General features: G+C 34.7%; 2 protein-coding genes and 1 non-coding gene across 3 annotated transcripts; 1 reads left to right on the plus strand and 2 right to left on the minus strand.

Moving 5' to 3' along the window:
- Positions 1-765: 765 nt before the first annotated feature.
- On the minus strand, positions 766-7,737 carry LOC128211131 (histone H1-like). Its single transcript, XM_052915560.1, has 3 exons — positions 7,408-7,737; positions 1,291-1,494; positions 766-964 (listed from the first exon to the last, which is right to left on the minus strand). The coding sequence occupies exons 1-3, from the start codon at positions 7,735-7,737 to the stop codon at positions 890-892; spliced, it is 609 nt and encodes a 202-aa protein (XP_052771520.1). The 3' UTR covers positions 766-889.
- Positions 7,738-9,830: 2,093 nt separating this feature from the next.
- Trnal-aag (transfer RNA leucine (anticodon AAG)) lies at positions 9,831-9,912 on the minus strand. The gene has a single exon. It is a non-coding gene; the product is annotated as a tRNA-Leu (tRNA).
- A 226-nt stretch (positions 9,913-10,138) lies between these two features.
- Positions 10,139-14,518, plus strand: LOC128211105 (peptidyl-tRNA hydrolase ICT1, mitochondrial-like). Its single transcript, XM_052915526.1, has 6 exons — positions 10,139-10,312; positions 12,005-12,068; positions 12,430-12,489; positions 13,279-13,361; positions 13,737-13,906; positions 14,383-14,518. The coding sequence occupies exons 1-6, from the start codon at positions 10,157-10,159 to the stop codon at positions 14,465-14,467; spliced, it is 618 nt and encodes a 205-aa protein (XP_052771486.1). The 5' UTR covers positions 10,139-10,156; the 3' UTR covers positions 14,468-14,518.
- Positions 14,519-16,360: the final 1,842 nt, after the last annotated feature.

Genomic DNA, 16,360 nt, shown 5'->3' on the forward strand with positions numbered 1-16,360 from the left:
TTTGACTGGATTGATAGTCTGTGTTTAAAACGGCAAAATGTATTAAAACTACAAAAATGATTCATTATTTTTTATCTTAATTATGTTTCTTAAATATTCTGTGATACGAAAATAATTTAAATTATAAGCTAGTTGTAATATTGATACAATAATTTTGCACGTCATTTGAATAATGCACTTTCATTACGACGTCATTTGAATGACGTCAAATTTAGTATTCAAAATGCGCAATACATGATCTCACTTGTAAACACGTAACTTACGCAATTTAAGTGATATCATCATGAAAATTTCAGAATATCTTTCTGAAATTACATGGCATTCAAATACCTTAAAACATTGTAATAGCAAAAATATGTCCGAAGGCCCAAAATCGCGCGACGCGGCTCATATGTCGTCTTTTCAGGCGACACAAAAACTGTCGCAAAATGGTATTAAATTTTCAGATGGACAGATCGATTCTGTATAAGCTACCTATTTATGCTCACATTTTACAACAGTAGAAAGCTTCTTTTTTTAGGCCATTACTTATGCAAATTCGACCTCAGAATTAATTCACAACATCACAAGGAATAAAAACATTTTATTTACAATGCATGGTTGTTAACAAATATAAAAATTAATTACTATATAAACATTGTATAATCAATATAAAAATTTGTAAACTGAAAGAGTGAACTTGGAAGTAAACTGTACAGCAACAAAGATCATATTAATTATCAGTTGAATAAAACAAAAAATGATGAATATATACAGATGCAAGGAAGAAGTGTTAACTTTAAATGTAATACATGTACGCACCAATGTTCGTAAAGAAAAGTAATATAAGCACTTTGAAAATTATGACTAAGAACTAAACTCAAGAGTACTGAAAGTTAATATCTGCCGGTTATTGACTCCTTCGCTTGGACGAGGCGGCAGTTTTCAGCTTTTTCGGCGTTTTCAGTGGTGTCTTCAGAGTGGCCTGAAATATAGATATTGTCAAATGATACAATTTCTTGCCTTTGACAGATTTTCAACTGTGCTGTACTTAACAAATGCACAATAATTGTACACACAAACTAACCAAAATGCAGATGATGCTTGCAAGTGTATCACCACACCATGGTTATATACGATTGATGCTAGTTTCATCAATTTCTGTTCTAGTCACACATAATTGGATGGACAGAGTGTATATTAATTCTAGATTTTAACAACTACTCCCGATAAATACATGTCATTAGTTAACATGACATCTGTGACTTTAATACAAAATTAAATCCATAAAAGTTTACGAACAACAAGTACCTTTGCTGCAATTGGTTTCTTGGTGACCTTGGGCTTTGCCGCAGCTTTCTTCCCTTTGACTGGTGTCTTCTTAGCTTTGGATGCAGCAGCCTTTGTCTTGACTGCCTTTCCATCTGCTTTCTTCTTCGGAGACTTCTTGGCCACTGTAGCCTTTGCCTTGGGTTTTGCCTCTTCTTTTTTCTCCTTTGCGGCTTGAAGCTTTTCCTGCAAGTGCATGAATATCTTTATAAGAAATTCTTAAGCATAAGCTGAAATTATGAATTAAAAAGATTATAGTTATGTGTTTCAAATGTTTTTCACCACACAGTTTATTTGAATAGTTTCGAAAATTGTAATGGAAAAATATCATTTTTAATGAATGCAATTTATTTTTTGCAACTTTCATTAGAGCTATAAATGTGAACGAATTGCTAGTAAAAACAAGTTTCAATCAGAGTTCTTGTGTCAATCTTTATTTTAAAAAAGTTTAAAACATGTTCCATTTTGCTCAACAGCGAAGATATTGAAACTTAATTATTCTGAGTCTTGAAATATCAAAATGCTGATTGAAAGAGTGTTCCAGTTGCTGTATAGTATTACAGACAAGTAATAAAAAATGTAAATAAACTCATTTTATAAAGTTTTTAAAATAATCAGTGACAACATAAAATCTTTCAGTCCCTATAATCACTAGCTGATAAAGAGGGGGGCGCACCCGGTGCTCGCCCCCTCTAAAATCGTCAAAGTATTTTTACTTCATTATGGGAGACAAAAAAGTAATCAAATACGCTAAAAATGCACCATTTCTGACTACAAATTCTCTCGAGAGTTACCTCAACCCCCATGCATAGAGTTTATGCCATATACATTCAGTTCTTGGGAAGGGGCGCATGTCAAAAGGTTGCGCCCTTAATTAAATCCCCCCTCCTGAACCCGCCACTGATAATCACTTAAAAAAACAACACAGTACATGTTTGTAGCTTAATAGCGCTTTCATTTTTTAATGTTCGTAATTGCAGTGCAAAACAAATACATGGTACATCTCAGCAAGAATTACAAGTTTACAACCAGAGTGTTGATGCACATGAACATATATTCTCCATTTATCATCAACATCTGAATACTTAGGAATGGTTCAAGACATGCTTTGAATGCAGGATCCTACAACATCAAGGCTATTTCAATATCGATCTTTACAAGACAAGAGAATCTTTATTTAAAGTCGGGTATATATTAACAAGAAACATTAGGTCAATGAGCTCATTATTTTCATTTAAAAAAGTAGGCTAACTCAAGTGCAAAACCCCTGCAATCCATTAACAATTGTGATTGTTTATAGGAGTCAATATTTTTTTTTGCAACATTTTCATTTGTCAATTTAAAGAAAAAATAAGTCCTCTGGAACCAATTCTTTGGTCTATTTACATGTTTATATGGGCAAATCTGATACAGTTAAACATAAATAGACCCTTAATTAACTCTGTGTAGTACTATATGTGGCAAAGTAATTAGCCACCCATTACTAGTTTCCTTGATGTAACAAATTTTTAAATAGAGATTAATAAACTATTATTAAAGCAAAACTAGGATTTTATTACCTCTTATCATCAGAAATGTTCTTGTTTTTGAATAAATGAAAACAAAGCTGCAAAACCATCGCAGTGTTTGATATGTTACTTATGTACTCATTAGCATTTAAATTTTCACAATAAATAACATATAAAATTCATTCTTTTGAACTGCGAACAACATCCTTAGTTTCATTTTCATTCTCAGTCATTGTGTTTACATAGATCTTCTTCATTGAGCAGGAAAATTGACTGTTTTTGAAATATAACCAAAATGAATGTCCAAAAACATGGTATGTTATGTCAAGGAATCGACGTTACATAAGGGACTAGTATTGTTACTGCATGGAATTTTGAACAAACAATTTAAGTTTTAAATCTTTTATTTAACTTCATAACATCAAAAGTACAGCGTGAACATTTCAGTAACATCCGAAGAACAAGAAAATAAACTATTGACATAAGTTAACAAAACTTGGGTACATATTTTCCTTATTTCAGCAAATTTATCGTTACATGAAAGAAATAAACTGTTACATCAAAGAAATTTTATTCATGAATGTATGATTGATACTTTCACATTACAAAAGGGATCATACATAATGTTTTGTCAACATCAAAAGTACAGGGTAAACAATTCAGCAACATCCGGTGAACAAGAAAATATACTATTAACATAAGTTAACAAAACTTGGATATATGTTTTTCTTATTTCAATAAATGTATTGTTACATGAAAGAAATAAACTGTTACATCAAACAAATTCTGTACATCATCAATGTTGCATTACAATATGGATCATACAAAATGTTTTGTCGAGTAAAAGATGTTACAGTGTACTATCAGATGGCATTGCTACTGTTGAATGCTGCGATATTTATTCAACAATGAGATGAATACATTTGCCATGATTTTTCATCTAGTTGATACCTGTTTCTCTGTCCAGGAATATCGGAGCATTCAACAATAGCAATAACATCTGTAAGCCGATACCAATTTGTGTCTCTTATTTTTATTGGCCAGCAGAAACTGTTTTTATCTTTTTTACCATTTCGGCGCATACAGTCTACTAATACAGATGACAAGTTTGTCTCTCACAATACCAACATGTGCTTTTCCATTGAAATTCACAAGAACATGTTTCTCTTTATATATACATGTGTCAAAATTTGTGTCAATGTCACTGATCTTGTTCCGATGTTTCTCTCCCATACTTACACCTTCATGGTCATTTAAATTGGTATTTACATGTTCTGTCTCATGTTGTTCCCGATCATCGTTTGCAACAGCATCTTTACTATAACTTTCTGTCCCACCATTTGAACCGTCTACCTTCACATCAGCATCTTTACTATCACTATCTGTCCCTTCTTTTGCCCCATCTATCTTTGGATCATCATCTGTTTTATCACTATCTGTCCCACCATTTGAACCATCTACCTTTGCATCATCATCTGTTTTATCACCACCTGTCCCACAATTTCCCCCATCTAATTTCTCATCAACATCTTTACTATCACTATCTGTCCCACCATTTGACCCATTTACCTTTGAACTGGTATCTTTACTATCACTTTCTGTCCCATTATTTGCCCCGTCTACCTTACCCATTCCTATATTCAAACTGTCAACACTGCTTTCCATGAATTCCTTGAATGTGCACTCCGTTCCATCAGCTTTTCTGATTTCATTGGCCGTTGCCATCTCTGCAGTCAAATCACACACACATGAACTTTCGTAGCATTTGATATATCATGTGCAGAACTTTCAACTTCAATTGGTCTTTCCATACGTGATTGTTTTGTTTGGTAATTGTCAGATACGCCCAAATCATTATTATTTTCATCATCTATTTTATACCATTCCGGAAGTTGCAACAATGGCACAAAGTGATTTGGCACCCAGTGTAACGGAGTCATATCATCCCTGTTTGATGTCCACATTACAAAAACTGGGGGTTCTTTATTGGTTCCTGAAACAGGTTTGATCAGTTTGTGCATGTCTTTCCTCACATTTCTATTGCCTAGCTCAGGGTATACTGATTGAATAGGGGTTTTGAGAACTGATGACAGTGCATGAACTTGCCAAATACTCATAAATGATTTGTCTTTTGTGATACTGAGAATATCTTTTCTGTAAATTGATTTTATGTTTTCATTTGTCATTTCCCTTTCATTTGGAATGAACATCTCTGAATACTGAGCATACTGCTTGGATGTTTTACTAGTAGTCCCGCCAGTTTGCAAGAAATCGTCATTCAGGTAAAATAATTCATGTTTGACTCATGTGGGTCAATGGTAAGTTCACCAATTGTATCATTGATCTGCTTGCATTCAGTCTGCAGCTCACAAAATGTTCTACACTTTGCCAGTTTTTGCAGGTATGTTTTGAATTCTTTTTTCCTGTCATATGGATCCATTTGTTTATCATCGATCTGTCTTTTCTGTCTCTTTTCTGGTGTCACAGGTGAAGAAGGGGGTGTTAATATTCTTTCTTGTTCAGCCTTTCTTCTTTCTTTCAGTTTCCTTTTCTGCACTCGCCAAATCTTTCTTTGATGCCTTTTTTCTCTTTGTGTCATATCTGTAATCTGTTTTCTTTTCCCCAATGTTTTGTCCTTCTTGTACTTTTCTTTAGAGTCCTGCAAATACTTTCTTCTTGTTTCATCCTCATCCCATCTGGAACGAAACTTCCTTTGACGCTCTGCGTTTGACATCCCCATTCTAAAATAAAATTAAGTGTTACTAGACAATAATGTCGTTACTCTACGCTTATTCCATCATTTAAGTAATTGATCACCATTATTTTGACCAATGACACTTTTGACGAAGGTCATTAAGTGCGACCTTGATCCTAAGTATATCATCCAGTCCAGCCTCTCGCACCACTATATACCAAAATCTTATACAAACTTTTGGAAAACCAATCTAATAAAACCTTTGGAAAACCTGGTTATTTGCATTTAGCACATACTCCATCACAAGTGTATTTTGTACCGTCAAAGGTGTATCACATGTATAACAACTGTGTAAACATATATTTTTCAATAGATATTTTAAAAGACACTAAAATGCCATCTCAACTTTTATGAAGACAGGTGGGACCTTTTTGCAAGTGTGGAAAACTGAAGTACATCTAAGACTTCAAAACTTAATTACCTGGTCCTTTTGTTTCTTCTTTCTCTATTTATTTATTTCTGATATGCAGGCAGTTACTTGTATGTTTCTAAGCAACTGAAATGTACAAATATATCAAATTAATACCAAATACAGCATGATCACATGATTCAGATAATAAAAATGTTTTAGTTCTCTGCTGTACCACTTTTATTACTTGCTGTAACAGTTTTATCAACTTTATGCCACAACGTGTTAACAATGTTATATCAATCTCGTCCTAATACAGGTAATCATTTAACAGTAACAGAATATAGATATGTACTGCAATTAGCTGTATGTTAGAAATGCTTTATTGTATTTACTATATTAAGTTCCTTGACATAACAATTTACATTCCTTACTGTAACATCAAAATTGAAATTACGATATTTTTACTAAAACTAATTAAATTATTGAGCTCGTTGTTTTTCTCAGCATGTTGAAAATGCTTGATGATGTCAATATTTACACATATAAATGTCATAAACCTTTATTTTATTTTTTAAATAGTTGTACACTTGCCATTGTTCTCTGATATAACAAAACTACTCCCTGATATAACGAAATACAGCGTTACATCATAGAATGTTACAGGATGGATATATTCAACCTTTACTTCACTTGCACCATCATGATATGTATGTGGGGTTCTAAACAGACTGTGCAATGTTTTCCTTTCAGTTCAAGAAAATACAAGTGCAATGAATTAACTACTTGGTCATTTGCATAAATGAGACTAAAGTGGTTACATCATAGAGAAAATTCAATTATATTTATTTACCTTAGCGCAGTGAAGGCTTAATTTTAATATTTTCATAAATCAGCTTCTTTTAGGCTCCTCCTTGGTCATCTGTATAAGGCTACTCTTCAAAAATAGGTAATGGCGTATCCATATACAAGGGAAATAACTAATATATTGGCTGACTTTTCCACAATGTTACATCATTGAACTCCAGATGAGATCAAGAAACACGTAAAATATAGTCATATTTAAGGGTTGTACATATTTAATCACTTAAACTAATGTGGTTTTACAAAATAATTACACAAATGACATTTGTCCTTATTTTATAATTCCTTTCTTTTGAATAATGTTTTAAATATACACTTTTGGGACAAAGAATTTATGGCATTTTTCATCAATCAATTATCGGTTTTACTAGTTTCTTTTCACTGCAGATAATTTCTTTTGTTTGACTATATACAAGGCAATGGTGTGTAATTCTTAAAACTTAATTTGTACTTTTATGCCAAAGTAGGACAATTTATTTTTGAAAGGACAAGAATTGTTGCCAAAAAAAATATTGACTCATAGATAAAAGACCAATGTACTATTTTTACACATATATACCTACCACGTTACTAGCATAGTGCAAGCTTCAAAAAAAAGGATCGACCTACGTATTTGCATTTACCTTTTGTTTTTTGGCCTTTTCTTCCTCTGCCAGCTTAGTCTTATCGAGCCGGAAGCGACCAGTAAATCCCTTGGCGTCAGAGTCCTTGGGTCGCACGAGGTAGCCCTCCTCCATTCCCCTCGCGAGCGCGGGCTTGAGGCGTTGTCGGACCGTATCCGTCTCCAAGTTGTACGTCCCGCTAATGTAGGTTACGATGGCCTGCACGGTCGCTCCCTTACGGTCAGCTAGGGCTGTTATTGCCTCCTTCGCCATCACCAAATACGTTGGATGGCTAGGTTTTGGTCGTGCCGGCTTCTTCGCCGCAGCGGATGTAGTTTCACTGTCCGACATGTTTATTTTTCTTCTTTGATCGGTTTCACTCAATGCTTACTAATCCAGCCGCTCTATTTTCCCGCGCCCGTCGTCCGTGCAAATGTTTTTATACCATACGCACGGACGTGATAGAGAACATCAATGAGGCCCGGCAACAAAATAATTCCTTCCACGGTAAAACTTAACAAATATATATCTACACATTAAACGTGTATAATTATCATCATTTTATTAAAATTATATTCCTAATGTAGGAAGTTTGAATAAATGATGATATTACCGTTTAATATGTAAAATATTTTACTAAATTATTTAGTAATAACAAGCTAGTCTTAACCTTATTAAGACTATATCGAGACTTCGACTTACTGTTATGGTGACTGATTTATGCCATTCCGCATTTCCTTACTTTCGATGCGAAAATACGACAATAAGAAATTACACAAAATGGCATCGTGAATATACGGAAAAATATTTCGTCGTATTTTCTCCACGTCAAATGGCAAACGTTCACCACGTCACATGGCATACTTTCGCCCCGCCACATGGCCTACTTTCGCAGCGCCATATAAGACGTTATTTTGCCCCACCACATGACATACTTTCGCCCCGCCACATGGCAAACTTTCGCTCAGTCACATGGCATACTTTCGCCCCGACACATGGCATACTTTCGTCCCGTCACATGGCATACTTTCGCCACGTCACATGGCAAACTTTCGCTCCGCCACATGGCATACTTTCGCCCCGACACATGGCATACTTTCGCCCCGCCACATGGCATACTTTAGCCCCGTCACATGACAAACTTTCGCCCCACTACATGGCGTACTTTCGCCCCGCCACATGACGTGTTTTCGTATTGTCGTATATTCGCCACATGGCGTATAGGAAAGCGCAAAACTCTATCACGACAGATATCATACTGCTGCATTTTCAGAATGTTTCATAGTATATGATACTTTCAGTCTCTGGTTAGGGTTTACTAATTGAAACTCATACGAACATACATGGGCAAAATGTAACAATATTTTGAATCTTAAGGGCACAACCTTTTGACATCCCCCCCCCCCCACACACACACCAATTTCTCAGATCCTAATTTCAAATGGTGGCAGGCGGGTGTTTGGGCCCCCACCCTTCCCAGTAAGTGTTGGCAATTTATAGACCGAAATGGTGCAATTGGGCGTATTTTATTACTATTTCCTCCGATTTCCATAATTATAAAGATTTTAGGGCTATATATGTGTACGTTCATGTTTAGATTGAGTCCGTGAAGACGGTTTGGGGTCATTTGCTTTCATAGCCGGCATCAAATCTAAAAACATTTCTGAACTGAAACGTGCGTGTACTAAATATTTTCTATGTGTTGGAGTCTTATTGGTCCCAGCTGAGAGTGGTTCTAGGTCCCAGAGTATTTTGCATACAGCAATATGAGTCTTAGATTTTGATCAAATTATGTCCCCGTTTTCAGATTGAGATATAGCCCCTTCAAAATATTTGTGTGTTGATATATTCGTGGTTTTCATAGTTGCAGTAAAATTTGATGAAACTGAGACAAGAGATCAGAAAAAGTCCTAGTTCACAAAGGACTTGTTTTTCGACCAGGATAGCTGGGTCTTGACAAAATACAAACTGGGACCAATGCACCAGTCAATTGTAACAACTCCCCCCCCCCCGGGATAGCCAAGGAAATGGGCAGTGCTTTACCTTACAGGCTTACAGGTGGCCCCGTAGTGCCGGCCGGGTAAATGCGGTGGTTTTGTCTTCACCCCCAAAATAGCGGGGGTGGGCCATACCTAGGGTACCTGGGGTTCGGGTGCATTTGGCGGGGATTTTACCTGCAGTTTGTCCCCGCAGGACGGAGACTTTACCCGGGCTTGGCTGGTCCGAAGGTCAAAGTCCCCGCTATTCCCCGGACCTCGGGGCCGTGGTTACAATTGACTGGTAACAACAAACTAGTAAAAGACGATTGTAATGACTACACATTCTAGGAGTCGACATTTTCGTAGTCAGTGTTTTCGGGATTATATGTTATAACACGGACCTATAAACCCGTTATAATTAATACCTTTTGGCTCATGACAAAAAACAATCGTGATAAAAAGATGTGGCAGCGGTGGGATTCGAACCCACGCCTCCGAAGAGACTGGTGCCTTAAACCAGCGCCTTAGACCGCTCGGCCACGCTACCTGCCTGGCTGTGTGCGGGGATATTTATTTAATAAACTCTTTTCAAGTCTAAAACTGTATTCGATTAAGATTAATTTTGAAATGTGATATTTACATTTAAAGTAATATAAATAAGTCAATGTCTTATTGTTCTTTATCAAATAATAAAAAATTAAATCTATCAGACTTTCTGCGCTGTTTGAACATTCCATAATCCGTTTACAAATTTTACTAATCAAGGCGATCAGGAGACATTTCCGGTCAAAATGTTTTCATTACATTTAAGAAACTTTGTGCGTTTAGAGCAAAAACTAATTCAAAATCATCTGTTGAGTCGTAACAGTAGCTTTAAAAGTGGAATAGCTTTAGACAAGCTGTATGAAAAGTCCGATAACCATCCTACTTCATCTGAGTTTTCAAGGGTAATCTTACACGATCTATTGTCGGATAATTTATTCGGATAACATCTGATGTTGCCATTTATAAATTGTTTGCTATGACATATTCCTTATGAACAAGTATTTATATGTTTATCATTTCTCTTTTTTTATTCATTTGACGTTGTCCTGCAAAAAACTTTGACCCAAGATATTAAGTTAAACTGTTTCACATGCAACTTGGTACATATACTAAATACTCATATTGATATGCCAAACATATTGGTTCCTCAACCAAATTGGCCCCTTGTTGAAATGAGAGTCTTATCAGCACCTTACCATGCTTGCTCCATTCTGTAAAGTTAATATTATATGAAAAATAAATATAAATTAGTATGGTGTTAAACCTTTATAAATAGATAGGATTTCAAAGAAAATTTGTCTGTCTGTCTGATAAAGTCATCCTTTGACAGGCAAACTGTGGGTGTGAACAAGATGTGTGAATGAACTAGTGTCTTTAATTACTGATTTATTAGGAGGCCGATATGTCTGGTTACCCTCATATGTGTAGCAAGCTGCATGACACTTGCTTTTATTTGTCTAGGGATTATTCAGGGAACAAAACAAAAAACAACAACAATAGACAAGCACTGGCATTAACTTGTAGCCTTTTTTATTATGGATGTTTGCATCAACAGTAAAAATATGTACCAAGTAATGCATTGTTATATACCAGTATAATTGAAATCATATTTCAACTGATAATCTTCATTAACAATAAATGTATGGTGTGTATTGGAATACCAGAAGCGTATTGTTTGGGCCATATTATTTAATTGTTAATTTAGATTAGAATTAACCATTATAAATCACATGCACTGCCAGTGGTTTGTATGTTGGTGTTGATATAAAATGCATTACAATCTGAATGCTTCTCTTGCCTATGGGCAAAGATAAAACAAGAAGTACCCATATGGAACTCCTTTTTTATTGTCATCACACAATTACCTCCCTTGTTGAAGGCCGTCATCTGTAGTATCATGGAAACCTTGTCTTTTGGCAATATTTAGAATCCTAATAAACTATTTCTTGCTTCAAATGGCACCATAAAAATGTTTTCACGCTCCATTCAAGATATAATGCTGCACTCTCCTCAGATATATTTAAAGAATGATTTGACTATTAACATAATCTGAATCACTGCACCCATATCCATGACAACCATGAACTATCACATATCAATACACATTTATTTTCACTATGCACAAACGAATTCCAGGGAAAATATACTTTTTTACCTTGTTTTGTTTAACTGAGGTGGGAGAAAAAGCATCTACCACAATAGGTTCATCCCAAACCTCGCGCAGCGTGTTATGCAGAAACAAGGTTTACCGAGTTTCGGCAGACCACCCTGCGCAAGAGTTAGGATAAACCTATTTTACACTCTCAGCCATGGAAGATACTTTCATTTTAAAATGTTGATGTTTTGTTCTCAGGGAGTTAATATGTTTTTGTTCATTTATTATAATTTTTTTTATGTTCATGTAATTTCATTTTTAGACATTTATCACACATTAACTATTAAGATGAAAGTATGTATATATGAGACTTTATAAACATGTAAAGGTTTTTTGCAAGGCTGTTTCTGAAAAAAACATTAACATCAGTTTAGCTGTAAATTTTACCTGTAAGTACGAAATCATTTTTTCATTTTCATGTTATTTTTTTAATTTACAGACTGACTCCAAATCAACAACTGAAGATGGTTTAGCTGAACAGTTCACAGGAGAAATTCCAATAAGTATGTCATCTTCCTTCGAAAGTAAAATGCAAAAATAACATCAATATTCTCAACACAAGTTGAAGAAGGGAATTTTTTAAGCTTTTGTCCATTATGATAGCTGTTTGGGATAATGACAATACATTAACACATTATGTCCATATTGTCTTAGAATGTAACTCATGAACTAGCAAAGAATCCATTAACTTGGCTATAGAAAATGCACCCATTTAAAGAAGTAGCCAACAGTGATGTTTATGCAAAACTTACAGATTTACAATTTCATGAGTATTCTATCAGTGATGTACTAGTATCAGATTTGTTAACTTCTCTCTCAGGTGATTTACATGTACTTTCAACAAGATGAGTTTGTTATTTACAGAAGACATAAGTATTCAAAGCTGCAGATCATCTGGTCCTGGGGGTCAGCATGTTAACAAAGGTCTGTAAGTCTTATTAATGGTTGGATTTAATTAAGAATAAATGAAAATGTATGTCCAAGTTAAGAAAGAATTGCTGTTGCTTAGATCTGTTTTCCTGGTCAAATGTCACTAAAGTATGAGCTGTTTTGTATTCCCAATGAAGTACATAATCATCTATTTTTCGAAGTTAAATGGTAAGGTATTAAATAAGTTGTTGTCCATTACAGTGATATTTTAAGCTCATCTGTACGACTGTACCTTGAAAAAAAATCTTGTTATTTTAATAGCCACGGCATTAGTGTTGTCTTTAACTTTAACCTCGGCCATAACTCAAAAATCGTTCGGAGGTTTTTTAATTAAACTTGGTTCACATGTTGCTAGAGACAATTCTCTCCTGAACAACAACCCTCAAAACTTCAATGCCGCTAAAGGTCAGTCAAAAACTTTGCCATAACTTGATATCTTTTCAAGATAACTGAATGAAAATTGGTCCATGTACAACCAGCGACAATGTTCAAATGTGAAGCAAGGTCTGTACCATTAACTTTGATCATTGTTGAGAAATGTAATTTTTAGACTGAAAAAAGGGCTGAGGTTCACTCTGCAGCACTATTGGTCATTTAAGTATTAGGCATTGATGTCCTTGGTTGTAATTATAGATATAGCAGGAAGCCAGGAACAGACTTTATATTTAATATTTAATATATAGGTACATGAGTTACTCATGCAGAGTACTTACATTTTTGTTTTTGACACTCTTAATCAGTTACACATGTAAAACTTGATTGTTAAATTTTATTTTGTTTCAGTAAACACTAAGGTTGAAGTTAGATTCAATGTAAATTCTGCCACATGGATACCAGAATGGGTGAAACCCAAACTGTTAGAAGAGGTCAGTATATGGTAGAATGGTAGAACTCGAGTTTAAGCCTGATTTCATTTCAGCTATGTGTTAAACTTAATACCCAACTCAAATCATTATTAAAATTCATTGGTCATTCAAATCTGTCTTTTAAATAAAGGAGCATCAGTGTCTGTATATGGAGTTAAATGTTAGCTTCATGGAACTCCAAAAGCTGTAAGAAAGAACAGGAACAGGTTAGTAAAGGAATGGCATACTAAATTTTATGAAAAAGCCGTCTACATGTCTCTTTATCATTAGCATAAAATATATTTGCAAAAGGAAACATTATATTGTGTCTATAGTATGTTTACAAGGAATGACCTATCACATGTTTGTATAACTAGCTATGCACATTTGTTTCAGCAACAAAACCGAGTGACCAAGAATGGAGAATTGATAGTTACATCAGAGAAAACACGTAAACAGATTCTCAACCAGGCTGACTGCCTTGATAAAATCAGACACATGATCTTCCAAGCCTCAAGAAAACCTAAAGAACTTACACCATATGAACTAGAGCTAATAGCCAAAAGGTATGTATTCCATTGATTGATCTGAAATAAGGCTCTATTCAATGTTTCGAAGTCAAACTGTATGTATAAAAATATATTTGATGCATCCAATTGTGAACAAAAAAGGATTGTTAATCCACAAAAGTAATATGTAATATAAGTAATATGCAGGTCCCTCGCTGGACTTGGGGGAGAAGCAACCCTTTAATAGGTAGGGTGATGGGGAAGATAAAAAATTATTAAACTTAAATGAATATTAGTTTTACATGTTCAAAATAAATCCACACGTTTCTGTACACATGTACCCGCTGTATTTGTTTCTAAGGCACAATTTTATAAAGTAGTGGAGGGAGGGCAAAATATTTATTTTTGTTTTTGTTCATTGTAAGGAATTTAAAAAAACAATAAATGCTTAGATATATTATTTTCACACAAAACCAATTGTTTTAACCTAAACAAATGAAGCAACAGAGTGAAAAGGCTTGTGTATTTTTCAGGGAAGAGGCTGCCAAGAAAAGAAACATTGAAGACAAAAGAAGAAGATCTTTATTAAAAATGAGACGCCGGGGAGAGTTTTTCTGATAAATTGTTATGTATAGAGCTTTAAATAAATTTCATTTGGATTTCGAAAAACCTTTTGTTTGGTTTATTAAGGTTTCAGGATAAAAAAAATAAATAGTTGAAATAAGAAAAATACATTGAAGGAACTTTGTATGAAATGATGATTCAAGAGAAAAGATTCATAAAATTTCATTTATCAAGAGGGCCATCACAAATAAATCACGTTTTGCTTAAAACTAGTACAAGCGGAGTCGTGCCACTTTGTAGTTGTACCATATTTGTAGAAGTCGTCCATTATATGTTACATAATATAACATTACCAAACATAAGAATAATATATTTGGACTAATGTAGATGGATGCTCTTCATAAGTTTTATTTAACATGTACACCCAATTTTAAAATTGGCCATATTTAAATAGAAGTTTAATATTGTTTTGAAACAGTTTCAGGTTGTTACCAGTTGCTTGAAACAAGGGCATATTTTTGTTGTTTCTTTTTGCGAGTATTTAGTTGGTTACTGAGAAGCTTTCAAGAGGACCAATTTTAATTAAATTGATCCCCTGTATAGTATAAAACAAGTGAAAGGGAAACTATAGGTCATGAAAAGTATATACCAGTGCTCCTGTGAAGTTAAGCTTTTGGGACAAGGCTTTTCTAGAAAACTGGCCTTCTGGGAGTGGGCCTTTTCAAATTCCCCATAATATGTCCCTTCATATGGCAGGCTTTCAAAAAGGTTAATATGGTTATGTAGAAATTATCCTTATTAGAAAGAGAGGACGATGTTGGTGCTTGAGGGCCTATCTGTATCTGTATGGGTACGTTGTAGATACCAATAATGTCTTTAAAGGACGAGGGAAGGCACTTTTTAAGTTTGTCAAAGTTCATTGAATGTTTGCGTGAATAAACACTATCTGAGTTCACTGATAAGTCAGTTGATTCCAGCTGTCAGATACAGTTATAATGAAAAAGGAATGTTTGAAATTATCCGATTTTGAAATCACTGGTTTGAAACTCTTTTGATTATTACAGATATATTTTTCTATTTGATTATCACTGGTATGGTCTTTAGAAGTTTTAGCCCTAATTGAAGACCTATGGTCCTCAGGAGTTAGGAAGTCTAGTATGTTAATAGCCAGTACATCACATTCCACCTCAGTGTACATGAATGTTAAATGTTTTCGCCCTTCTCTGTTGTAATTCAAGTTCTTTTAGCATGGTGGTTACACGGCCTTCCTTGCAAGATACATAACATTCGGTGATGAACTTGCAGCTGATCTTTGGATTCTTTCAAGTTTGTCAATTTCAGTTTTATCATTGCTATGTGCACCAGTCGGGGATCAAACCCATGACCTCTCGTTCTGTAGGTGGACACTCGATCAAAGCTAGCTCTATAGTGAGACAGCTTAAGTGCTACTATATATATATATTGAATACCCGGTTACACATTCCCCCTCCATTTTGTAATTTGTCTTTAAAATTTGATGACAATATAAGTATCTATCATGTGTTTCCGGCATGGATAGAAAAATCCGACCCGAGGGCACGTGCGTAAGCCGGTAACGAGGCTTGCCGAGTTACCGGCCACGCAGCGTGCCCGAGGGTCGGATTTTTCGATCCGGACCGGAAAAACATGATTGATAATTTTTCTTGCATATCTAAATTTATCAATTTGTGGAAAAAATGACGTTGCAAACGAACTTTTGTACAATAACACCAAAAAGAGCGTGCGACGTTGTTTACTGACGTCATAGAGCACAGTAACTAAAAATAGCATTTTTTTACGATTATTTATTTTCATTTTTAATTAAAGTCTTGCAAACATATATATTTGATTGGGCTTTATTGAAAAGGCATAATTTATTTTTCATCAACCATACAATAAATGAAATAAGAAGTGGCGCGTTGTTGCGCG

This window comes from Mya arenaria, chromosome 2 (genome assembly GCF_026914265.1).
Source record: "Mya arenaria isolate MELC-2E11 chromosome 2, ASM2691426v1".
NCBI lineage: Eukaryota > Metazoa > Mollusca > Bivalvia > Myida > Myidae > Mya > Mya arenaria.